Genomic DNA, 27,161 nt, shown 5'->3' with positions numbered 1-27,161 from the left:
TGAAGGAAAGTAAGAAGAAGGTTGCAAGTTTGCTGTAATTTCTAGAATACATTATAATTACATCATCTTAATTACGTACAACATACACAAAAGTACAGTGCCCCCCCGCCACTATGTATGACTGCACACAGCTGACAGCACTGTAATACAGCAAAGGGAGAGTATGTTTAAAATGGTACATATATACATATATATTCTTTTAAAATACAGAGACAGTAAACTTAGCTATTAACATTGCTGATATGTCTGTTGTACATCACATTCTCAAATATTTTGATATGTTTGCATTTTAAAACTTTTTGGTTACCTTGTATGTTAGAAACAATGCATTGTCAGTGATATGTTTAGTTTCTGACGTTCAGGCTTTCTTTTTCGGTGGATAGGATAGGCTGCTGAGATGATGTTGAGCTGGCTAAATGCCAATTTCTCTCCTGCCTACAATTCACCACACTTTGACAGAATTAAAGTAAAAGAGAGTTCCCCTATTTAATACAAATAGAAACACCGAATCACAACACGCAGGATCTACATTTAGGAACATCAAATATTATTAGGTATGGAATGCTGTGCCTCAGCCAGTAACAGTTGCTCTTAGCTCATAGTATTTAACTCCTAAATGACATAGTAAGAATTGCCTGAATTTCTAATAGTTTATGCTTATATGTGGTACACAAACGAAACATATGCTGTGTTTATGCAGTGCTGATTGTGTGGAACAGAACATACACCACAGTTAAAACACGGAGTCTCTGTAAATTGGGTTTATTATCTGTTACATTATAGAAGTTCCTTTTACAGCTACAGTTTTATCACTAGCCATTATTTCTCTTTTGAAAGAAAAGTATTTCAGTAAAGGCTTACATATTTTCTTTCAGAGTCCCACAGGTGTAATCTTTATAATTAATTTTACTTTTCTGGGCATATATTAAATCTCCATACTGTTATGACATTCTAACCAAAATTTTTTGAATTTTTACATCATTTTACAAGAAAAATTATATCACTGGTATAGCAAATTCCACATTTTATGTCCAAAAGTTCTTTAGTGGCCAAGTTAATTGACAGTTAAAAAGTTTACAGATTCTGGGCTGTAATATGTTAAATTTTGTTAAGTATTTTGTCCACTGAACAGATTGACATTTTCTGAAACACACTTATTATCCTGGGCACGTTATGTGCTCGCTCTAGTGGATCAGTACTGTTGGAATAAACAGACAGCAAGAAATGGGAAAGAGCATACAGAATACCAATGGCTGAAACCTAAACCGTAAATGAAAACAACACATTTGCGGAACAATAAAGCAATGAACTTATCAGCATCAGTTGACTGACTGTTCAATAATGATAACTAGGTGGCTTCTTCAAGCCATCTTTAAGTAATCACAATCATAATCATAATCATAATCATTTTAAAGTAATTTGTGAATATATTAGTTCAAACAAAATTTTACATCCTACATAATAGATATTTATACATTATGAATCTTAAATTAATGATGCTGTTAAATGAAGTGTGTGTTCAGCAACCAGATAATTACTGCAGGACCCGTCCCAACATGCAAGAAGGGGTGCTTGTGTACCATCACATTGCATATCTAAATGCCATAGTTTCTGTTTATAAAATTGACTGATGTTAATATATTAACAAGAGTTGCTGTATGGAACACCGAAGGTCTCTTTATAAATAATTTATTCTCATACATCAATAATGCTTGTGACTGATATGAGAGGATGGACAAAAATACAAGATACAGATTCTTAACATTTGTTAAAATATAACTCCTCTTAGTACCTGCCTGCCTGGATTTATGTCTTAGAAAACAGAGAGATGTGGTAGGCCTACTTGCGGCGATGCATGTGGCCAAAGGCGTTCACAGAGACAGCCTTGCCAGTGAGGCGCTTCTCACCTGCTGTGTGTTCTATGTTGTTGTCCTTCACCTGGTCAGTGGCAACTGGGCCAATGCAAATAAGTGGGTCCTTAAAGTAGGAGCAAACCTAAAACAAGACAGGTCTATGACAAGTCTGAACAATAATGAACAAGTGTTTGACGTCAGGTACAAGTTTGTGTAAAATCAGAGACAAGAATTTGCAAAGCCATTGACAAGTCAATGTAAAATCAAGAGTAAATCTGCATAAGACTGGAAAACTCACTTTGCGAGCTGCCTGTCTATGGCGCCGCTGCAGCTGACAACAGAGTCCCTTTCCAATATCACACTCACTACTCATAGTGCAGTCTTCACCTGCAACAAGGAGGAAAATATGTTATGTGGTTTATTACCAGTCTCATTTCTCAGTATGTAAACTTTGTCAGCTGCGCTTGCAATATTGTATCATTGAAAAGTTATTATTCTGAGGCAGGATGCAGCTCTTGTCACACTCAGATTGTGGTCGAACATTGTAAAATACTAACAATCTTTGCATTTCAGTGTGTAATAATATGAAGCTAATGTCTGTTCATGTCTCAGTCCATCTGCTTCCTAACTCAGTGTTGTAAGGCACTTGCATATGTAGTTAGCTTCTGAAAGTTACTGAACCCTTAAAAGCCACAAATTAGTCCAACCAAACTGAAAATCTGGGAAGACTGTGAAGACTTCAAATCCCTGGTCACTGTTCCAGACAATAAGTCAGAGAGAAAATTGAAAGAAACAAAACTGCCTGCTTTCACAATTCTGTATACTAACAACAGGGTGTTAAAATAAATGTTATAGAATTGATCTTGTATACTGCAAGACAGAAAACTAGAAATATGCAAAATTTGTAATTAAGTCTGCCTATCCCAGATAAATGTAAATTTATTTTCATAATTATTTGTAAGCTTCAAAAGAATGAATACAAGAGTAAACTGTGATCAGGATCTAACAGTAATCAGCCCAGGAATTTACTTCTCTTAATTAACGAATAAATGCAAAATGCAGTATTCTTGTAATCTCTCTTAATACAAACATAATGTCCCCCAATACTCAGCAAAAAATATTTTTTCAAAAGTGTAATTCCCTCCTGTTTTTCGCAGCGATAATAAGAAATAAACGTAAGATAGCATTATGTGCAGCGTCATACTCACTGTATAGCTTCTTGTTGGACGTGGGCGGCTGGCAAGTGCGTCCTTCGCCGATGATCTCGGTGCAGAGCAGTCCTGTCACACAGTCATTATCCCTTCGGCATAGCTCACCCTGCTTTAGCCCATACGCAAACAGGCATGACCCCACTACTGCAACAACAACATTTCAAGAAGTAAGTGTAGACTCTCTGGCTATTTTCCCTTTCAGAGTCTGTAATAACATGCCATTCAGTCTACCTGGCTAGAGCATCAAGATGGCCAGCCCAGAGAGGGAACCAGGAATAAAGGCTGAGTAAGAAAACAGGAAGAAGAAAAAGTGGGGCTCTTCGTATTGGCACAAACCATCTCCGCATTATCCTAATCCCTTGGCTATGGTTGGCATAGTCCCTCTCCTAACTTATATGAACTATTCACCCCTTCAGCCCTGAAGACAGAGGCAGTATATTCCTATGAAACACTGGTATCTGCCTATAAGTCCACAAGACACAGCCTCATGTGGAAACCCAAGTGCTTTCTCAAAATATATCAAAAGGATAGTTCAGTATGGACTCATTTTATTTCAAAATGGCAGCCTTAAAGTGTGTTCATTTGCAGTGAGCATGGTTAACAATGTTCCTCATATTTTATACTCACTTCCATCCACATCAACGCACACGGAACCTGGGCAGCAGTGCTCATTTGCTGTGCACTTCTTGCCATAGCATGGCTCCTCGTCTTCCTGCAGCTCCTGGAACACTTCCACTGGGTTCAGCTGCTGCAGTAAAATTATATCACCCTGCATTACTATACATATGTATATTAATATGGTGATATTATTTATTAGTCTATGTTCGAAACAGCTGTTTAAATGCAGAATTATAAGTGTCATTGGCTCATTGCTAGCCGTCTTCTTCAGACAAACTCTAAACATAATTTCTTTCTTGTTTCATCCTCCAGTCAAGGTACAAATTTGTTTCCGGGAAAATGGTTGCAAGGAATTTGTAAATACTGCAGTGTTCTTTGGCTATGCTATTTCCTGTTCCTAAAGACAGTGTAGTAAGAAGACATATGGTAGGAACTAACACACACAGAATGGCAGTCTTTGCAAGAATTCTCTCAAACTATAATTAAAGCAGTAAACATTAAATAATCTTCAGCTATTTTTAAAGATAACCAAAATGAGGTAAAATTTACAAGTTTACGAAAAACAACAGCGCAAAAACGTAGGTTCAAGAGACGTAAGATGTGAAATTTTTTTATAAATTCCAGGCCGAAAAGAGAGAGAATGCGTGCCTACGATCGTACTCCGAAATACCTGAAAGGGAGGTGGAAACATTGCTCTCACCGGTAAAACAGCCGAAAGATAAAGCTTATCACTCACCTCCGAAGCAAGTGTAGAATTGGAGAAATTTTCCCTCTTCACATTGTGGTTCGTGTTCTCACGACAGGGAATATGAATACGTATGTCTTCTGGGTTTTTGCGCCGTGTAATCCGGTAGAAGTCTGCTGATGTTTCAGAGGTGCTTGCTGCCTCCACCTCAGAGTAGGTAAAACGTCGGTAAACTTCTACCAAACTACAGAACCAGATGACAGCCATCTTCTCTTCACGTTTTTAAGAATGGGGGCAATTTTGTCTTCAGCCGTAAACATGATAAAACTTGATCTAATATTAATTGCTTTTTGTTTGACGCATTATTCCAAAAGATTGAATTTCCACCGTTCAAACACTCTTAGAACCGGAAGCTGTAGGCAAGCATTCTCAGCTTTCGCGCTGTCAGGTAATGATGATAAAAAAAGACGTTGTTTTCTCACATCAAGTAACTATTTTTCGTCAAACAACGTGACGCAAGAAACGCAAGCACACCGCACAAAGGGCATCGGCAGTTTGAGGACCCCTGATTCAGATAACATCCTGATAAAAACGCCATGGTTCTACATAAGACGGCTAATCTGAGAACAGTGCACATAGGAATATCTTAATGCAGCTCTTCATTAAGTGAAAATGTATTTTCCAGAAGCTATTATGTAATGAGGCCAAGGACCAAAGGATACTCTTTAACACGGTGTGGAAATTAACAGCAATTTTAATAACAATCTGTCATAATTATTATAACAACAAATACTGGATTAGTGTTTGACATGCATGAGATAAGAGCGCAAACAAGAGCGGTATACAGCCAATGACCTTTAAATTAATGACGAATAACAGAGAAGGCGATGCGGCAAAAGTGACCTCTAGTATGCTAGGCTCATTGAGCGGAAAAAAGTTCAGTGAACTGATAACAATTTCACTGAGCAGAAAAAAGCTCACTGGGTGGAAAACGTGTTTTTAGGAGCCCGTTTGGTGAGTGGGCGTGGCAACGTGGTAACCTTTCAGAAAGAATTGGTTCGCAAAATTTGGAAAATTGCTGCTCTTGGCGGTAATGATAACGGTGACAATCGGATCCGGTTCCAAGAAAACATCTGTTATCTGGGACAAGTTTGTCCAAAAATAACAAGTAGCTCAGGTGACCATAAATTATTGCATGAAACATTTTTATCAAGTAACAATTAAGATAGAGGATTTGAGACTTTCGCGGCGAGTACAATCAATAAAATCTTCTCGGCCAATCAGCCGCGTTAATTGGTTACAGTAGTAAACCGACGTTTCGGGAACCAGTTAACGCGGCTGATGGGCCGAGAAGATTTTATTGATTGTACTCGCCGCGAAAGTCTGTAGGCAGTCCGAAGTGCCTGTCGGATAAGAGAAAATCCATAGAGAAGACGGTGGAAGACATTTTTGCGAAAATAGTAGTAGTATAAAGCTATATCCAACAGACAGCTTTTGTGTGGTTACCCTGGAAACGTAAATTAATTGCGAGTCCTGACGTCACGTCAGGTGAGATAATATCTGACTGCACTGCATGAGCTGTGGGTGGGGCAAGCCCCAGTTCACAGATCCGGACACAAAATGGGAAGTCCAAGTCCGTGGGCAGTAAATGAGTCAGTCAAGAACTAGAATTAAAACCTGCAGCGCCATCTCACTCACCATGAACCTCAGTTGAAGTCAGCCAGAACTAAACCAGCGTCTTGCCGTTTGAGCTATGAAAATTCCTTGTTATCATTATCAGCAATTTTACATCTAATTCGTATTAAAATACATCTGAATGGGAAAGTGTAGGGAGCTAATTCTTTTCTTTCTCAAGCCAATATATTCTTTCATACAGTGCACCTTATTTCGGCAAACGAAATTCGGAGACCACGTCACAATTACGGAAATGCCACTGTAGAACTGTGTAATATTACAGGCTTTTACCACTTTGTTCGACAATACATAATTTAAACAACTGACGCAGTGTCATAAAATAGACCGACTATCACATCGTGAAATGACATTTATTGTTAGGTGCCCAGTGTACGAAACAAATCTTGCAGAAGCGAGGCTTTAACTCATGATACGGAAATGAGCTATCGACCACAGTGAGGTTACCATGGCAAATAACAGTAATGAAACCAGAGACATCCCAGGGGGGAAGAACGCAGACCCACAAAGCAGTTAAATCCCGGGTTTTATGTCTCCCAGAGGAGAGCAAGATATATATGTATATCTGACAGGTCCTCTTCCCGGATGAGCAGCGGTTTCCTGACTAATGCGTCCTTCTAGATAAGCACCTTGATAACCCTTGCAGAAAAGCAGTGTCCAGGCAAGTGAATTAGCGCAGATGTAAAGCATCTGACTTCCTTTCGAAAGACATCCATTTCGGTCCCAGGTAAGCTTTTAGGGCTTCCTCTTAGTCCCTATAGACAACGTAGGCAGCATTCAGCTGTTTTCAGAACTTTGCGTAGTGGGTGTATTTCCATTTGTTCATCCCGGAAACAATCATGGGTTAATTATAGAAACTGTCTGACAGATTTTATTAAAGGTTTGCTTCAACAACAAGCCGCTGGATGTCTCACCTTTAAGATTTTCAATCCCTTGTTACCAAAAATACTAACATAACAGATGTAAGCTCTTGACAGGTGGATAAAATGTAGTGTAAGGTCTTTTAATTTGGCCCGTGCATGGTGATATTAGGGAACTACGCACCATTCATTTAAATAATTATTTTAATATAAATGGGACATAAAAGTGTGTTGTGGACTGTATTCATTTGACTCAGGATCGAATACCACGACACTAAACCTTCATGTTTTATAAAACGCAAGGAACTTTTTGAAAAGTTAAGCCACTTCTCAAAAATAATTCTGCTCAGTGGCGTGACGCTTGCGAAATTACGTTTTAGTTTGATGACAACAGTTTATGAACCATTATCACACAGCATTAACCACTTAATCTTTGTAATGGCAAGAATTTACACTCGTGTTTGCGGCGCTGATGAGTACGTGGCGTGATATTTTCGAGTTATGTTAACCTCGGTACGTTCTGTTTACATCGGTTTCATGTGAAAACAAAGTTCACGTGTCGTGAGTCTTATCAGGCGTCAGGTAATGTGTCATATTACTTCAGTAGGCGCTCTCTCTAACAGATCAATAAGTGGATTCAAACCCAGGACCAAACGAAATTCTATTGTACTGCGGGACGAATCTGCCCCTGCGCGACGTAGACCCTGCCGCATTGCAGCTACTAAGGGGAGGGGGATTGGGGGAGAGGGGTCGACGAACACCAGTTCTTACAGCTCAGTAAAAGACCGCTTCTTTTGTTCACTGTGTGTCCACAAGGAGGCGACAATGCAAACGACGTCTTTTGTTGGTTGGTTTTTTGCGCCTGTCAAGCAAATGTCATTTTCTGTGACACAATAACAGATAAAATCTTACGGCTTTCAATTTATCCTGCGCTTTATTTAACAGGAAGGCCGTTATCTTCAAGAAGGAAGCCCACAATCCAATGCTCACAGCAGACGTTGATGACTTCTTTTCATGTGGAATAATGAAACCTAAAATAAAATGAGTGAATTACGACCGTAATTCTTGTCCTTAGGTTTTCGCGGCTGGAGTTAAATGAAAAACTTCGGCTTTCATGGATCAGTCGAGTCGAATGCCAAAAATAATTCATTTTTGTACACAATGCAGTAGCCGTTGCTGGCTGGTCGTTTTCTGGCAGGCAGTAGGCGTCGAGTGGGAGGGGATGTGACGGTCTGATTGGCGAGGGGGGGGGGGGGGGGCGGAAGACGAGAGACGGAAGAGCTCTCCCACATCGCAGCATCTGCTGTTCTCACTCTCTTTCTGTTTTGCTTCTTTATCTCGTTGTAGTTCGTCATTTTGTAGCCTTTCAAATATTTTGGATTGTATATGGTTTACTATAATGTCTCTTTTGTATTGTTTCTTCTCCTCCTGGCTGTGGCTTTCCGATGCCTATTGTCCATTTTTCATTTCCTCGCGTTCTCCTTATTTGAAACGCTGGCTTGCGTCTTATTCTATTACGCACACTGCTGCCCTTTTGTGTTTTACTGATGACTATTCCGTGTTACAAATGGTCTTTGAAACCAGATACCCTGCGGTCCAATTAAAACAGATGCATTGCATTTGTATGTTTGCGAGGAAATCCTAAAATGCGTCAATGTGGAAGAAAGAGAACATCTTAGGAGCCTGGTCTTATCAGATTAATTAAACAAGAACATTCTATCGGAAAACGTGGTATTTTACTTTGTCGATCGTATATACCTATTTGAATAAAATTTCTTTTAGGAGGCTTGATTTTCTTCAGGAAAAACGGGAGGTCTGAAATCTCAACTACGTTGATTTTCAGGACTTTAATTACTTAAGTTAATAAAACATTTCTCTACATACTCATTCTTAATTTTATATATTTACTGGGGTACAGCTATAATTTCAGCCTATATCAAGAGCCTGTTGTTATCAAACGCGTTTCGTCAATAAACCCTTCGTTACAAGTTCGTAAGATACTCGTGCAACGGAAGTAATTTACTCATACTTGAAAACATTAAGGTTAGTAGTAAGAACTGTATTCAGGCATAAATTTATTGCTGTAATAAATTGAACTTGCGTTCGGCTAGGGAACTGCTTCCTGCATATTTTTAATTAAGCATAGTACTACGAATTGGATGTATCTATTCACAAACAAAATTAAAATCTGTCCTCTGGAATGATAAAAGCTTCTGTCTTGGCAAGGATATTTTCTTTTTGCGTGTGTTGCTGCTCTGACATGCAACGTTTTTATTTGAAAATGAAAAGAGTCTGGCGGAAGTCGACCTTACAAGGACAGGAAGTAACGTGGCCGCAGTTAACATGAGTTACCTGAATCCGGGCGGCTTCAGAAATTCATACGGAGACATTTTTGAACATCGTAACACTACGTTTTGGGGCTCAAATCCTCTGCTTACGCCGTGTTAAATTTTATATCTTAACTGGATATTTATTTGCTGTTTAATCAAAAGCTAACTGCATGGCGCAAAAACCATTTTTGAGAACTTCACATCCAATTAGGTAATCAAGAAATTCCCTACCTTTTATAGAACCACTGTTCATATTACGCCGCCATTTTGCTGCATCGTGTGCCACCTTATATATTTATAATCGTAGGAGTGTGGTAAGACAAGAGTTTTTTGTTACCACGCTCCTTGGTACTGTACATTATTGCTATATTAGCTTCAACTTCCATCTTCCTCCCTCGCCTGTTCACGATCAAACCGAATACGAAATTTATACTAGATAACGTCACGTTTCATTTATTAATTAATGGAAGCGACACAAATTTATATCCACTACTATCCACAAACTTCTGTCAGTAGTTCTTAACCGGCGGACAAACAGCCACTATACCGCAGTAAAGGATTTGAGCTAGACTGTGCTGAAGTTTCAAACTTCGTAGTAATAGAACTTATATAGAATTCCAGTCCAAAATATGATATTTTTCTTCAATCTCGTTAATAAGAAACGTTGAAACCACGTCGATATGAGAAGTATCTTGAAGATTAACCACGTGTTATTACTGCAAAACAATTATGCGGTATCTTAAACGGCTGGTCATAGATGCAGGAACTAATTTACTGGGAGTCGTAATTACTCAACAGCAGTAATGGAATTTGGGATAACGAAGGCAGGAAGTCTGTCTGAACAGTCTGCTGTCCAGCATCATCGAGCGGAACAACCTGGGGATATCACGTTCACCCTCAGCTCCCACTGTCCGTCCCAGCTTTACTTACTGGCGACACATTTTATGGAGGTGGCTGTGTTATCTGGGTTGAAAACATATTCCAGTCAACTTTCAGTAGGTGTAAAATATGGACATATAGACACACATTTTCAAATGCATTATTTTCGATTGAAATACCACACTGACCTTGATGTTCATTTATTACAAATTATTTTCTTAAAAACTAAGTATATTCATAGAATTCGAACAAAACTACAGACATCGAACTGCATAAAACCATAACGCTTTTATCCTTTCATTTTACTAAATAATGTGACACGTGCTTAATATAAAAGTAGTAATCTTAACGACATGCATTGTAGGCTACGACGCTGCTTTATAGAAAGGGTTTTGGTACAACGAGCAATCTGTGCTGATTAGTAATAACAGCTTAAGTCAAACATAATTCCTACTGACTTAAGCCCATTTGACGGAGTATCGAATAAACAGGCCCGATAATGGTCAAAATAAAATTACTCCAAACAACTTTTAATGTAAAACCCCAGTATGGAAGTTCATAGAAATCATTTGTAATTTCGGATATAACCCATTCGGACGCACACGACACCCAATCATGCGTCCAGTTTTGTGGTGCTGATGCAAGGGAGCAAAAATGCGGGTGATCGCGCACAGAAAATAACACGTAAATTACTGACCCTCACTCGGTTCCACAATTTTACAAAAACATATTTGATGTGTCAAATTTTTAAAATTAGAGACATAAAAACAAGGTGAAGGGAGGGCCAAAGGAGTTAAAATCATTATTTTTAGTTGTATTATAAATCAGATTCAAAATGTAAGAGTTCTGTGAGACAATTTCTGTAATTTCCGCATATCGCCTGCAGAGAAGTGTATAGACTGCCCACTACACAGACGTGTCGGAGAAGTGGTCGCAGCAGCGCGGCGTTCGGTACAGTGATACTATTTTGCTTATTTCTCGAAGAGAAACAAAGCATTTCGCTGCAAAGGTAGTCTTAACATTTCCCACAAAATAACACCTTCACGCCTTAACTGTCATTAATTAATGATTCATTGTCAAGGTCTGACTTGCAACACAATGATACTCATTTCTCAGCATCACAGAACCCGAACAATGATCTGTATGACGGAGGCAGTATGACCTCTGAAACGTTGGTGTAAATCTACCAGCCTACACGGTGCAATAACCCAGAAGACAGCAATCTTCAGTAAGAACGTAGCCATGACCTCACTTAAGGTGCCATGCCGGAATTTGAACGGGAGGACTGAGAAATATCACGAAGAACCTAAGTCATGCAAATCGGCCACAGAGCCTAAAAGAGAACCCGGGACCTAACAAATACTATAAAGAAGTGACAACCACTCGACCGTAGCGTTACATCTCGAATGCTTAAGAAAAATTTCAAAAGACCAATATACAAATCTGTACAGAAGATATACATATTAAAGTTCCTTCCATTTAGTCAGCAATAGGACACGAAATTATTAACGTTTTGGATACAACAAAGAGCAGGTGGAGAGTAGGTGGAAAATATCCACTGATGTTTACAGTATTAGTAGGCTGTTGATCGAATAATGTTGCAGGTAACCATATTTACCGACTATTATTCATGAACTACTTAGCTAGTCTCTGAATAATTCAGCTGAAGGAAGTTCCCTATTTTAAGAGCCGCTGAAAGTGCAGGAACGGCATATGTTACTGTGGCAGTTATTTGCATACAAAAAGCTCAGTGGAACATAAAACCGAAACCTCTGAACTGATGGAAATACATAATTTTATTCCGTAAGGTTTCAAGTTCTCCCTGATGGCGGAAACAGTAATCACCCTAAAACGTCGGTCAGTGTCTATGAAACTACACGGCACAACATTTCAGAAGACAAGGCCCTAATTGAGACAGGATCTCTGCAACGTCGTCAATTTCTACGAAACTACACGATGCAACATCCCAGAAGACAGGGCGAACTCATCACCCTGATGATGGAGGCAGCTAGCACCTCTGAAACGTCAGCCAATTTCTACGAGACTACATGGTGTAACATGCCAGAAGACAGTCATCTTCATACTCGCCGCTGTGAGAACCTGAAACCTCACAACATGAAGAATTGTACTCGTTAACTAACCCTGTTAATAAGTTGAAATGAGTTTGGGTGGGACAGAAAAGGCGTTCATGGACATACAACAATCTTCCGAAAACGACATGGGAAAGAACAACTTCGATCGTCCTGGCGTAGATGGGAGGATAATAGTGAGAAGTAGATCCTAAAATATCTCTTAGGGAAAACGAAAGTTGAGTGTGCACTGGATTCAATTAACTCAGTGTGTCGTCCAGTCACGGCTGTTGAAAACGTGGTGATAAAGCTTTGACCTACATAAATGTAGGAAATAAATATCTCCGCAAGCTAAGTGGCCATAAATATATTCAGCGCACAGAGCCAGCCAATGATGCACCCAGTTCTTTTCAATCACTTCATACGAACCAGTTAGTAAGCGACGTTTCGGAAGAACAAAGAAGTCCACACAATTTCAGAAACCAGAAGACCAACAGTAACGTTCATCTTATTTATTTATTATAATTTATTTAACGACCCTTTTTCAGTCTCTCAGACTATACAGCATTCAATGAGAGGATGATAGTAAACAATGAATTGGAAAGGATGTGGAAGGAAGCGGTAGTAGCCTGATTTAAGGTACGATTCCGGAATTTATCTGGAGGGACTGAGGAAGACTATGCAAAACCCCAGTCAGGATAGCCGGTCTCCGGGCCGAAACTTGAACCCGAGACCTCCACGAATACGAAGCAGGACCACGACGTTCGGTCATTAATGTGTAGTATAAAGCTCTACCCGCCTCATGACAGCCTCATGCCTTTGCTCTACATGTTCAAGTTGTCACTCTACTGTGCTCAAAAACACATGGGTTCGTGAGTGGAAATGCTAAAACCGTAGGCATTTCCAAAGATTTGTTTTACGTAAAGGAAATAAATTGTACCGGTAAGCTGTGTAATTACACTTCTTACGTAAATCTGCCAACTCACGTTGATAACATCAGACAAGCCTTTTTCAAAACGTATTTGCGCCTTGGCCGAGAGCCTAATTTTAGTTGTCATGTACCAGGGCGGCCACCGTTATCTCGCTCTACGATATATTACTCTTTCCTTGTTATAAATTACAATTATGAACGACTGTAAATGGTTAAAAATGGTCGATCATAACTCACCTGCAGGAACGGCTGTGCCCGGTAGCCACCGTGACTTCCGTATCCTAGGTTGCTTAGCATCTCGGGGCTGAACCTGTTGAACAACCCACCCCAGGCGCAAACGCTGTTCAGTAACGCCAGGACAGTCAAAGTTCCGCTCAAGAAGGACCGCATTGCTGCAACAGCAATAAAGGTACTGTGATGATGTGCCTTGTAGTCTCGTAAACTTCACTGAAGCCTCATAGGTTCTTGCTGCCTCCATTATCAGGGCTTATCGCCCTGATAAAAGAGTAAATGAGCCTAAAACGTGAATTTCATCATGCCTAAAAAACTGTGAGTTGAAAAACGCGGCGGACTCGAGTTGTTATTGAATAAATGCGTAACACATAAATTACTGTCCTGATTAAATATTAAATACGCTGTAGCCTGCAAGCCGGGACTCTTACAATCCAAATAAAATTGTGAATTATACCACTTCTGTTCCGAGTGGTTACTTCCTTTGCCTGGGCTCTCAAAGCCAGTGGATTATTGCTTCTGCTGCTCTGTTAAACAGACCTCGTTAACCTGTCCAGTCAGCATTAATTACATGCAGGACGGCAAAGGTGCAACCGTTTCTCTTCTGGGTAAGGACTTACAGCAGAAAAGACTACTTGTCCTTAGTACTATATACTTTTATAGAAGACGTGAAATGGAGAAATCTACAACTAATGAGAGATTAAGAGAAGACTTTTTTTCTGAACCGCCGGGATCCACCGGCGAGTCTGCAATGCACCGAAATCCAGAAACACAACATTATCGGCCTCAACACAGGGGGAAAAAAACCTTTAAATTTTAAATATTCTATTCATTTAGCCCCTTTTTGGCTTAAGAAATATCGATGTAGAGTGCATGAATAGGCATAAAAGTAGCGTTTCTGTCTCATTCGGCTAAAAATATGTCATATGCAAACTAACTTATTACGCGTCAAAGAGAGACATAAACGTTTGTCACAGAATCGTCCACCCAGTTTCATAGTGTGTTGTGACGGACGCTTTCATAAGACAGAACCATCAAAGACGGTGGGCCTAATCACAAAATAAAAACACGTTCTTGAAACGGGACGTTCAGTTTTCTGACACGCTGCCAAATACGGACGTGCTGTAAGTGTGAATGAACGAGATCAGGGCAGAAAAAATTAGACAACCAAGGAGTCAAACCAGAGGCTACAAGACCCTCGACGATACCGCCTTACTGATCTGTAATCAAACCATTTAACCCGGAGATAAATATCGAATTTACCTTCGAAAGTGCCAGCACGATCCTGAAATGGATCTTTGTTCCAAGCACCAAATACGTGTTGTGTGGTACTTACTTTGTGCAATGTTGGTAGGCCTGCTGCTTACAGTGCTCGTCCCGGGCTGCCGGCTCCAACTGTGGGTCAGACGGTTGGATCACCGATCTATACTAGGCTCCCCCCACCCCCCTTGACAGTCGGCGTGGGCGATGCACAGGGCTCTTCTTTTTCATGAAAGCCGTGTATGAGTATACACAAAAATTAGCAAAATTAAAAATTAGAAATCTGGTCATACTTATACTCCAAGTGATTCAGATGTCTTTAAACTGTAATATCCCTGCTTCAAAGAAGTCTTTCTTTATTAACTTAGTAGAAGCAGTTTCTTTGCTCTTTCCCAGTGCGTTGTACGAAACATCCTTGCCCATAACTTTTAAAGGCCAGAGCTCAACGTAAAACTTCAGCTTTCAGGGATAAGTAGCTCATCCCTGAAAGCCGAAGTTTTAAACTGAACGGCAACCGCAAAAACCCAAGAACAAGAATTATATACCTCTACAGGGAGGAATTATAGTCGCATATTTAAATTCAATGCGATTACCGAAAGCCGGTTTTAAATCTACAACATTGTTCTGTTTTGCTGGATCTACATGTTCTGCCAACATCCGTCAACACAGTACATTTTGAATTTTTCGCGTTGAAAGCTAATAATACGAGGGTCGCTCATTAAGTAATGCCCCACATTTTTTTTCTCAGCCAATAATGAAGATAGAAAAGTGTACTTTTACATGCTTGAGATTTGATGTTTCCCGCGTTCGTGTACGGAGTTTCAAATGATTCCAACCGATAGCGGAGCTGTAGTGAACTGTTAAAATGGCGTCTGTGAACGACTCTCGTTACAAGCAACGAGCTGTAATTGAATTCCTTGTTGCTGAAAAAGAAACGGTGGTGAACATTCATAAACGTTTGTGTGCTGTGTATGGAAGCTGTGCAGTCGATAGGAGCACCGTTGGTCGCTGGGCTAAGAGAGTTAAAGCTTCAGGAAGTGAAGAAACCGAGCTCCGTGATCTGCCGCGCTCTGGGCGTCCTGCCACAGCCACCACTCCAGACATGTTGAACCGCGCGGATGCCATTATTCGTGAGGATCGGCGCATCACAACTCGACAATTGGCCCAACAGCTTTCAGTCAGTAATGGAAGTGTAATTGCAATTATCCGGGCTCTTGCATATTCGAAGGTGTGCGCAAGATGGGTTCCACGAAGTCTCACAGCAGACCACAGGATTCAAAGGAAAACGATTTCTTCTGAATTGTTGGAGCGTTTTGATGCTGAGGGAGAGATCTTTCTGTCCCGGATCATTACAGGTGACGAAACCTGGATACACCACTTTGAGCCGGAGACAAAAAGGCAGTCGATGGAGTGGCATCATCCTCAATCACCGAGAAAGAAGAAATTCAAGACAACTCCCTCCGCCGGAAAAGTCATGATGACTGTCTTTTGGGACAGTGATGGGTTCATTCTTGTGGATGTAATGCCAAGAGGTGCGACCATCAATTCAGACGCGTACATTATGACCCTGGAAACCCTCAAGAAGCGTTTCCGACGAGTTCGGCCTCACAAGCATCCAGCAGAAATTTTGCTCCTGCATGACAATGCACGCCCTTACACAAGTCCGAGAACCCGGGAAGAAATCACCAAATTGGGTTGGACGGTGCTACCCCATCCACCCTCCGACTCCATCTCTTTGGGCCACTTAAAGATGCTATCCGCGGAACAAGGTTTGAAGATGACGAGAGCGTGATTCAAGCAGTGAGGACATGGCTACGTGCACAGGACAAGAGCTGGTACCGGCAAGGCATGCATGCACTTGTTCCACGCTGGCGTAAAACCGTACAAGTTGATGGGGACTATGTGGAAAAATAGTATGTGTAAAGGAAACATTGATTTATATTGTCACTAAATTTGAGCCATCTTGAATAAATATGTTCTGAGGAAAAAAATGTGGGGCATTACTTAATGAGCGACCCTCGTACATATTTGTTTATAAAGAATTTACTTCAATAAAATAGTGACTTCATATATCAAATTAAGATCATTAAATATCAATCCACTAAGAATACAAAGTAACACAAGCAGACGAACCTTTGCATAAGTACCATGCCATAAAGATGTAACGGAAAATGGAGATAAAAATCTATACATTAAACAATCTGAACCTGGTGGCGAAAAGAAGAAATCCCTTCCATATCGAGAATCACACCGCGATAGTTCCCCTATAGGACACACATAAATTCGATAAGAAATAGTGCAGTGGTAAAGGTCTAGACCTGTATTCGAGAGATATGCCGTTCGAATCTAGACGGGTTACGACCGTTCGAACCGACACTTTTCGTGGTGTTCAGCAGTCTCACCATCTGGACGCTACATTCGTTAAGATGGAGGCAGTATGTTCCTTCGAAACGTTGGCATCTATCTACAAGTTCAGCCGGCGTTAAAAACTAGAAGACCAACATCGACACATCCATTAGTTCCACGAGTAATCTGCTGCTATAAAACGTGTAATCGTTTGGATTGAAGTGTATTTAGTGCTTGGCTTCAGTGCTGAGTCAATGTAACCGTTTTCCAATAAGATTAATACTTGTAAGTGGTTACTGGTAGATTCGCTCGCTCTGTGGACGTTCCGCATCAATAGCTGGTACTTCGAGTTCACAACATTAAGTTGGGAGATGATTATGTTGACTTAAGTAGCTTGACCTGTCTCTCGGCAGGGCCTAATGGATTCTACTGAACCGTATGACACCATATCACAGGAACTTTCTTATAATTCTTCTCTTAACTTACGTCTTATATGGGTTTACTAGTCTTTTATTGTCTCACGTTTCTATGTAGCTGGTCTAAGCAAGGATATTATAGGACATAAGAGATCTATTTCACGGAAAGACGCTCTTATTGACGTACGGTGTCTTTAACATTGTGACAGCAAAAACTGGAAAGGTATCAGCCATTTCTAATTCGCTTTTTTTCCCATTGCGTTCTTTGCGGTTTTTCTTGCCTCGTCACATAAAGACATATTTCCTCCAGATATAAATACATTATTATAAAACTTAAAGGATAAAAATTTATAACTAATATGAAACAGAGAGCAGGAAACTCAATGTCTGCCCGCGCAAGTATGGGATGTCGCGCCGTGTAGTCTGGTAGAAGTCTACCGACGTTTCAGAAGTGCTTACTACCTCCCTCATCACCCTGAACAACGTACTATGACATTTTTACCCACCATTAAACTTTCAGAAGAATTTAATAAACATGAATAGAATCCAAACACATGATTTAAATAAAAAACACATTTATATTATTTCGTGTTTGTTATTACTTAGCCATGGCAACGAGTGGAGTTTTCAGTGTGGTCCGTCACTGAGTTCTTTGGGTGATATCCGCCCCCGCTCTCAGTAGAAAAACGGTTCAAGAGACCCCTCTCTTCAGGTGGAGATCAATAAACTTGTTACTATCTCCCAGAGTCGAAGGAGAGTGGGAGCAGTCTACTCTAGGCGAAACAATGGGATTTAGATCCTACATGAAAGAAAATAATAAAGCGCCGGACGTCTTCGATATTCCTATACTATCGATTCAAACAAAATTTCGATTAGTGCGATCACATGGGCTATGTCCAGTTTCCATTAACCCTTCAAAGCCGAAGCTCGCCTACACAACTTTAGATATGAAGTTGAAATTATGGGTTTATGTGTCTGTTTGCTTATAGCTCAAGGAAGCATATACCGACTTCCACCAAACTTGGCATGCTTATTTCTTGAGAGCAAGAAGAGATCACGTGAGGGTCAAAACTCCGGAAAATGACCAAAGTTCGATTCCTGCTGAGGGTGTTTCTCGTAGGTCGGAAACTAAACACAATAGTAGAACGAAGCCTAGACCGACGTATTTTCATTCGAAGAGGAGACTGCAGAAATGAAGCCCACTATCCCGAAAAATTGGGTTTTAATACTACTAGTGGGCCAACAGATGTGTTTATAACACGTTGTCACATAAATATAAGACCCGGTACCTCCCGAATACAAAGCAGAAGTTCTAAACACTCGACGGCGAGGGTCAATTTTCTGATCCCCTATTGCCCCTTTAGAGCCTAGTGGTAAATATCTGTTCCACCTTCTTGATAACGTATAAGTCGGTCCTTTTGATGTCTCGTATAGTTCTCAGGGTAAACAGAGACTATTTCCTTTAACAACGTTAACAAACTGATCTTCGTAATGGTGAAGTGTTGTGTTTTCTTTGCACCACGAGGGATTGTTTGATTATAAAATGTGTCAATGCCCGCTTTTCCATTCCCTTAGACGCATCATCAAAGCGGCCTTGACATTTTCCAGGTGACAATTGCCACGACCTGCCCTTCAATCGCTTGTCCCACTCTCTCAGCCGTGGCTCTGAACAGTTCTTTACGGCTCGATTGATAGTTGACAGGCAAAATTTAAGGTCCATTCTCATGGACCTTCGCTTCTAAATGCCACTTTTCCAACCGATTAACCTCAGGCGCCACAGAAATTGTGTAACAAACGACACAGAAAGAAGGGCAAACCGAAACAAACATTTTACTAGCAAAAACATGTTGTATGACAGTAAGAAATGAAAAGCGTGTCCCTCTTGCCACGTATCATTAAACAGATAATTTCACATGCATGACTAAACTTTGTTTTGAATTCGGTTGCCAAAATCAACACACGATGAAGTCTCGTTTGTTCTAACAAATAACCGATGTAAAATCTATTATTCAACAAATGTCACCCTTTTGCATTGGACTTCGTATCCTAACCATGCATTCAAAACACTGAAGTTGTGGGATCCATTAAAACACAGATTATATACTAGCCTAAATAAAAAAGAACATATATCACATATGTTCCTTAAACTGTTTCAATATGGTGAAACTAGCCAAAAATTTCAAATTATATTAACTAGCAATTCACTTCTTTACATAATTTCGAGTAAGGATTCCGACAACATTAATGTTGTCATATGGATCAAAACTCACATTTTCGCACCATCGCCATATTCGTAAGCAAACGTTTCACACAAAATTTGTTTTACTCGTTTGTCTGTATGCAATGTTTTACATATTTAACTTCGTTTTCTAATTTAATACCTTTGCAACACAGAAATGTAAATACAGACTTCGCGAAGAAGCCATATTGCTGTTTTATAGTTTCAACATCTTAAAATTTTTTAGCATTTTCCGATAATCTATTGTCATACATTGTTTCAGGATCCTACAATAAGTACAGTTAGTATCGCACCACCTAGAAGGCCATAATTTTGGTATTACTAATAAGAAATTAAGAAGTAAAGAATGACTGTGCATCTAGTGACGCGGTGTTCATCACAAGTTAAAAAAATGACCGATAGTTCGACTGATAATTCCACACACCTGTAATTACTTCAAAATAATATGAAGGTAGAATAAAGACCGAAATTTTATACATTTATACATGTTCTACGCGTAAATTAGACTCTTAATACAATACAGTACCAACTTTTTCATGTCGAATTGCTTAAAATGCAAATGTCAGATCTACTAATGCATCTCACATATCCCCAACAATGCATTAAATTCATACATCCACAATACCGATTCAAAGCATGCAATATATTCCAATTTCATGCGACAGAGATATATTAGAATACTTCATTACGTTCAACCACATGAAAACAACCCAAATGGACGCGAATGATTCGATATGTCCCAGTCTTGCAGTGAACTCCACTATTCTGGAACTGGTAAAATGACTAACAGGTTACGTGAGAGAGATTAATTAACTCCACCCGGTAGAGCGATGACAACAATACAGCAATCAGCGGTCTAAAAATAAGGCCCTCGCATGAAATACGGGAAGCTACGATAAATTCCTGGCCGAAGAAATAAAATCGTCGACTCTCATACAATGATCCAAAGCGACATACGTACACTGCCGCAACGTACACCAATTGACACAAACTCAAATTAAACTAAATGAAAATATTGACGTTGGTCCCCGGGTTCTAACACTATATGAACTTGTAGGTAGATACCAACGTCCATCTTTAACTCGGTCTTGAGTTATTTTCATATTTACTCAAAATCTGAGAAATTACAGTTTCTTCATAACTTTTTCAATCACCGGATGGCAGTTAGCATCACAATACACTCCTCTAGAAGACGATATTCATGATGTTCTTCTGGTTTTAGCCTCTCATATCAGCCTCCCGCTTAACACACAACCTGGAAGATCACCCCTTGTCGCCTGTACGCGGCTGTTTATGTGATACATTTGCACTTATCTTCCATATCAAGAGGGCAACGTAATTTCCTGAACTTGTCAGTGAAGTTTTAAGACACGGCCTACACTTCTGTATAGTTTAAACACACGTCCGGCTCCTACAGACTGTGTCGGGTCATATCAATTAGCGTCATAGTTCTCTTAGGGCTGCTGTTATTACAAGAAAATACAAAACGATCATCTCGGCAATACTAAATTTATATCTTAGTCAAATCAACTCAAGATAGGTTTCTTACAAAAGTGTGGAAATGTGCACTTAACAGAGGGCACAAAACTTGCATGCTGAGTTGTATGAAATTTAAAAATTAAATATGAAACACATGGTAAAATCGTATTGATGGAAAACCACCACGCCTCTAATACAAGTGTGTGTGTGTGTCCAACCATCTTCGTGATCGAGCTCGCAAGAACATTCTAAAATACAACAAAATGTCTTTGAAAAGTTTCCCACTTCACACACCTTCTCGGTATTCGTTCCATTTGCGCTACGTCAAGGCCCGCCCTAATCATCGCCTCGCTGTTATATCGATAACATCCCAGGAAGTTCAGTTGTCTTATCTGCTCATGGAATCCCCCCAAAAATAAAAACGTGTGACGTTAACAATGCACGTGAAAGTTCAATGAGAGAAATTAATAAGCTAATACGCAATTCATTAACAGTATACAGGCCTACATGTATTTCCCCGAGTCCATAAACTCATTACCAAACGTCACCATTTCCGTTAATATCTGAAACGCATAACTCGCAAAAACGGAAAATTCCTGTCCATAGTCTAACAACAGACAGAAAGCTGGTAAGAGTTTGGTGACAACTAACTACTGAGTATGAATGCCACTCCCCCCCCCCCCCCTACACACAAAAAAGTCTAGCGAAAAGTGGAAGTGGCAGTAATTTCTTCATCGTTATTTAAGAGTAACACAGGCGTCAATTATAAGCCGGGATAGCTTAGTCAGTATAGTGACTAGCTACGGGCTGGACGACCGGGGTTCGATCCCCGACGGGACAGAGGATTTTTCCTCTAGCCTCTGCGTCAGACCGGCTCTGGGCTACAATAGGTACCGGGGTCCTTTCCCGGGGATAAGTCCGGCCGGGGCGTGATGCTGACCACTCACCCCCATCTAGTGCCGAGGTCAAGAAAGAGAGGAGCTACACCTCCACTCACCCCCAAGCGCCTATACGGCACGTAGCGGGACAAACTTTACTTTACAGGCGCCAATTAACGTTTTCAGATTTCGTCTCAAGATTTCTACGGTACAGAATAAAACAGCGACAGAACAAACACAAATAAAATTATAAATAAAGAAACCTCAGAAATTTAAGTTATATTAGCTTAATGATCTCATGCGTGCTGCATGAGCTGTCCATCCCATCCTTCTTATTTCATCACCTTAACAGTATTCTTAAAAGGGTGCATTTTACAAAAATTCTCATCTCGCAGTTTTCTCCAGCTTCCTGTCACTTCTTCTCTCCCTACTCAAAATATCCTCCTCACACCCTTTTATCAAACACCATCAATATTTGTACTTTCCTTGACGTAACACACCAAGCTTCACACCCACACAAAGTAGCAACTAAAATACAGGTTCGTGTGTTTCAGTCTTTATTTTATTACACAGCAGTCCGGAAGACAAAAATTTCTTAACTAAATGGTAACAAGCATTGCCCGAATTTAATCTACTCTTATTTAAACATAACCAATGACGAAATATAACATAAACCGCCTTGAGCACTTCCGTACAGTACCTATTTAATTATTTGCAAGAAAACTTTTAAAACAGAAGCCATGTTCGAACCACGACACGCCTCATCCCTTCCACCAAAGTCTGTCTTCAGCCAGCTGTGTAGCCTCGCCAGTGATGTTCACAAGGAAGCCGTTTGTAGGATTTTAATTGAAGGATTGGATATTGATTAACCGTCAGGAGCCAGGTCCTGGCAATCGCACAGACACACATCAGGGAATGAGGGGGGGGGGGGGGGTTCCAGCAACTATCCGGGTTCTGTGGGAGTGATTAATTGCTCACACCCACTGGAATCTCCCTGCAACCAACAGGTAGCGAAATCTATTACGCTTTTTCAGAAATGTTATGATGTTATATTTGACCTTCACTTAATGTACAGAACATACATTAACCAAAATAAAAATTCACGGAAACATTTATGTAGATCCCTACACGAAATTTAATCCGTTATACGCTTAGCAAAATTAAATACGTGGACAGACAAACGTAATTTACCAACTATATATTCCCTTTATATTCAAAGTAAAAGGGACGCCAAGATGCTGAGACGATGAGATGCTGGCGTGTTGGCTTCCTATTCCCCGGAAGGAGTCAATCATTGCACCTTAATGGATTCTGTGCTGAAGCCAGGGCACAATGGCGTGGGTCGTAATGGACTCAGGAATTGATGTACCAGGAGGCGAACTTGGTTTCCAAACTAGAGGTAGCGATACAGGGGGTGACCGAGAGCGCTACTTCATACGAGGGAACTGGGAAACCTTGTTCCAAATTTTATGATCAGACAGTTGATTTTATATACTAGTTCACATTCCCGTCTCTACCTATGCTTAATGCGGTGCATCCAGCATTAAGATCAGCTGCGTTAACCGTACGGAATCTAATTTTCCATTTCTGTTGTCTCCAATTGGGCTAGTTATGTGTCTTATGTAAGACGGTGATAAAACCATGCTTTAGTCACGTGTTCGAACAAAAGTTGATTTAATAATAACAACAACAGCAACAAGAAATTAATTATTTGACACGTTCACAAGCCTGCGAGGAGCCTATTAGCATCACTCCATTCGTTCGTCTGTCTGTCCGTCAGTACGCATAAAATAACCCGAAAATGGACAAACCGATTTTGATTACATCTAGCAAATATTTAATAATTTCATGCTACGTGTGAACAACCCCCCCCCCCCCCCCGATCTTAATTAAATTTAAACTGCGTGGAAAACAGGGTTGTTTTATTATGTTAATTTACCGCTCCGTTGCAATACAAATTGGAAATGTAGGCACTAAACAATTTATATCCACTCAATTTCATTTCATAGTCTGTATAACGAACAGCAAAGCCCTAGTATTGTTAACTTGTAACATAATTTTGACGTCTCGCTAATCGGAATAAGTACCTACTAACAGTGAATTGTTGAATGCGTATTTAATGCTTGTTTATTAGCGCTGTATGTATTGGTGAAAAATAGCTCACAATGGTTTTATAAGTCAAAAGTGCTTAGAAATAAATAACAATTTACTCTGATAATATTTAACTAAATTATTATTAAGCATCTCAAGAAAAGTGTAAGTTCGATTGCTAGTGAAAATGACAAAAATACAGACGTTTTGGAAGATTTAATTTATATTGAAGAATTTCTGTTGCCCTTAAACAGAAATAGGCGTAACTAATGAAACAATGGTATACTTCTACCACACTACACGTCGCAATATCCCGAAAGACAATCACTTTCAAAAATAAATCGAGCTGAACCAAAATCAAGCAGCAGGAAGTAGGCCTTTAACAGAAAAGGAGTGGTTTTCCCCAAAACGCCTTGCTGATGCGGCAACTTCTTCATCACATAAAGTAGACGGGCAGCATAACACGCATTTTTACGTGGCTTGCTCAATCTCATGACTCATGCGACTGTTATTTTGCATTTATATCTAGACCAACATCCCTGTAGTCCTTAAGAGAGTTCCTGTGTTCGCTTTTATAGTATTTATATTATCGCTCAACCGATTAATATCATCATCCAATTAATTTATGAAAACACAACAGATACTGCGTGAACTTTCAGGTTCTCACCGCCATCAGCTATCCGGCCACCGCACCACATCGAAAATGAAGAATGTTGCGGCAGGAAAACCGTAGCTGTGAAACGTCCGCACTTGCGCTCGCTTCCTACTGAAACAGTTCGTTCCATCAATGCGGCAGGAAAACCGATGCGGCCCAAACCTCTCGTGAGGCCGCCGGCGGCTCACACGGTATAGAAATTGTTCTTAAGATTTTATAACGAGGTCGGAGTCGGTACATTTTTACCGACTCCACAGCCCTGATTTATGAACACAGTAATGAACCTTCAGGTTTGGTAAAAGTGGATAATAAGAATGTCTTGACAGTTGATTAACTGTTATCTTCTCAAGGACTATTTTTTATGAAGTCTGCCAATAAAAACCAGCAATATTTGGGCAATGGGTGACAAAAGCAAAGCAGCAGAAAATAAATAGAGAACTTTTAGCTGCATACACATGTTTAAATAAAAAAAATGCTGAATTACAGGACAAAAATCAGCATGGTTCAGAAAACTATATACAGAAAGAGATGGGGAACAGTTAGTAGGATAAATGGATGAAAGCAAGTAAACGCCAATATATTTCAGTATCTTCCATGCTAAATTTCAGATGAGCATACAGATGGATGAGCAGGCAGACATACGTACGTATGTACATACATACAAAGCACACTTTCAGTGAAAAAAACACAAGTGGACTAAATATAACCCATGAATTGATAACAGCTGTGAAAACAGTGTAGAGTGCCTGCAGAAATGTGAAATGTTATTACTATTGCAGCATCTACAAACTTTCACATTCTCTTATAATTTGAAGAGTAAATACTGTAATTGCAACAATGAAGATGATGATGGTGATAATGATAAGTTTCATGTCCTAAGGTACAATCTGCGAAAATGTTATGTAACTTACAGTTGTCCAGCTCTGAAGTCTGAAGTAATCAGGGTGTTCTTCCATTTCATCCCAGTCTTCTATATGCACTGCTTCTCTGTAGTCTTGCATTCACTTAAAGTCTGTTTAAAACAATTCTACGCTTCTTGTCCTTTCTTTGTTCAAGGTGTTCACTATTGTCAATGTGGTACTTGGTACCGATCCCTACTCTTTGCAGCACATTCATTGAAAGTTTCCACGGCATCAAATAATCAAAGTGAAACATGTTGATGACTACAAATACTGTCTTTAAATTTCTTGCCCGCACAGCACTGCCGACATTCATTCAGATTCCTGGCTTGGCTACAGAGGCACTTCCCACACAACTTCATGATAAAACAGATTTCTAAAAATTGAGTTTTGCTTTCCCATTATGGTTAGAGATAAACTATGTAGGTGATTATATATTGTACCATTTTTTTGTTCGCACTTCTACATCGTTTTTCCAACATTGCCAGACTCATGATACAGTATCAATGCTGATAGCTGTCACTACACAATTCAAGCAAGTCTAGCCTATCTCTGCCCTGTACCATCGAAATCTGCTGTTATTTTCAATGGACAGCAAAAAAGTATTTTACATTCAGAAGAGGATCATTAGAATAATGGCAGGCACTAAAAGGAGAGTCTCTTGTAGGGAATTATTTAAGAAGTTTAATATTCTTCCACTACCCAGTGAATTCATGCTGTCACTATTAACATTTGTAATGGATAACATGGAAATATTTCAAATAAATTCAGATATCCACAATATAAGAACAAGATACAGATACAACCTTCATGTGGGGAATTATAACCTCAGTAAATATCAAAAAGGAGTTTACTGTACTGGAATTAAGTTATTCAATAATCTTCCACCTATTATCAAAAGTTTAAATCACAATATAAAAATGTTGAAGCCAGCATTAAAAGAGTTACCTCCTATCTCACTCCTTATACTTAGTAGAAGAATTTACATAACCCAGAAAGTCTCAACCATTATAAATACATGTAAGTAATAATGGTGATGGTTTCTCATCGTAATTATCTTGCTGCAATACTGTAGTTCCAAAAAAATCTGTAAATAGCTGTTATAACTATGTATTTACATTTGTACTAGAAACAAGTATTGTATTTGTTCTACATCCTTGGCTTAGGCATATGAAGGATCTATCGAATGTAAATAAATTCTATTCTATGGCTGACATTTTCAGTTACAGTTTACTTTAAATAATCCAGAGTCATATCTTCCATAGCAGTCACAGTTTCTATGTAGTACTTCCCAAACCTTTTTTCAGTGGTAGTTAGTCCATAATTTCACAAAGCTGTTAACAGGTGCTATGCCCTTTCCAATTTATGTAGTCCATACACTGAACTAATGTTAACTGAATACTGCTCACAACTATTACTTATTTACATGCTGCTACTCGCTTTTGTGTAATTCTGTACACATATTTACAATGCATGTTCATTCATTTCAAATGACATGACTTCTATCACTCTGTTTACAAATTACACTATTCTAACATA

The 27,161-nt window shown here is 39.6% G+C and overlaps 1 protein-coding gene across 4 annotated transcripts; it reads right to left on the bottom strand.

Moving 5' to 3' along the window:
* Positions 1-17: 17 nt before the first annotated feature.
* Positions 18-26,303, bottom strand: spab (space blanket). 4 transcript variants are annotated; one of them, XM_022063167.2, is made up of 6 exons: positions 25,635-26,303; positions 13,366-13,520; positions 3,692-3,812; positions 3,062-3,208; positions 2,152-2,240; positions 18-1,995 (listed from the first exon to the last, which is right to left on the bottom strand). In XM_022063167.2, the coding sequence occupies exons 2-6, from the start codon at positions 13,516-13,518 to the stop codon at positions 1,840-1,842; spliced, it is 666 nt and encodes a 221-aa protein (XP_021918859.1). In that variant the 5' UTR covers positions 13,519-13,520; positions 25,635-26,303; the 3' UTR covers positions 18-1,839. The 4 variants fall into 4 exon arrangements, with proteins under 4 accessions (XP_021918859.1, XP_021918850.1, XP_021918869.1 ...); XM_022063158.2 differs by lacking the exon at positions 25,635-26,303 and adding an exon at positions 14,696-14,840; XM_022063177.2 differs by lacking the exon at positions 25,635-26,303 and adding an exon at positions 14,696-14,840 and having other exon boundaries at positions 3,692-3,809.
* Between the last annotated feature and the right edge of the window lie 858 nt (positions 26,304-27,161).

This window comes from Zootermopsis nevadensis, unplaced genomic scaffold (genome assembly GCF_977971745.1).
Source record: "Zootermopsis nevadensis isolate Lab colony 2312 unplaced genomic scaffold, Znev_1.0 Znev_ptg000001l, whole genome shotgun sequence".
Lineage (NCBI taxonomy): Eukaryota > Metazoa > Arthropoda > Insecta > Blattodea > Termopsidae > Zootermopsis > Zootermopsis nevadensis.
This window is presented reverse-complemented; position numbering and strand designations above follow the sequence as displayed.

Bases quoted from the DNA above. Each gene is read 5' to 3' on its own strand.
- spab (XM_022063167.2), bottom strand. From the start codon at position 13,518: ATGCGGTCCTTCTTGAGCGGAACTTTGACTGTCCTGGCGTTACTGAAC. The intron at 3,813-13,365 runs GTGAGTTATGAT...ATTTTACTGCAG, and splicing joins GGGCACAGCCGTTCCTGCAG to CAGCTGAACCCAGTGGAAGT. The intron at 2,241-3,061 runs GTGAGTATGACG...TCCTTGTTGCAG, and splicing joins GTCCAACAAGAAGCTATACA to GTGAAGACTGCACTATGAGT.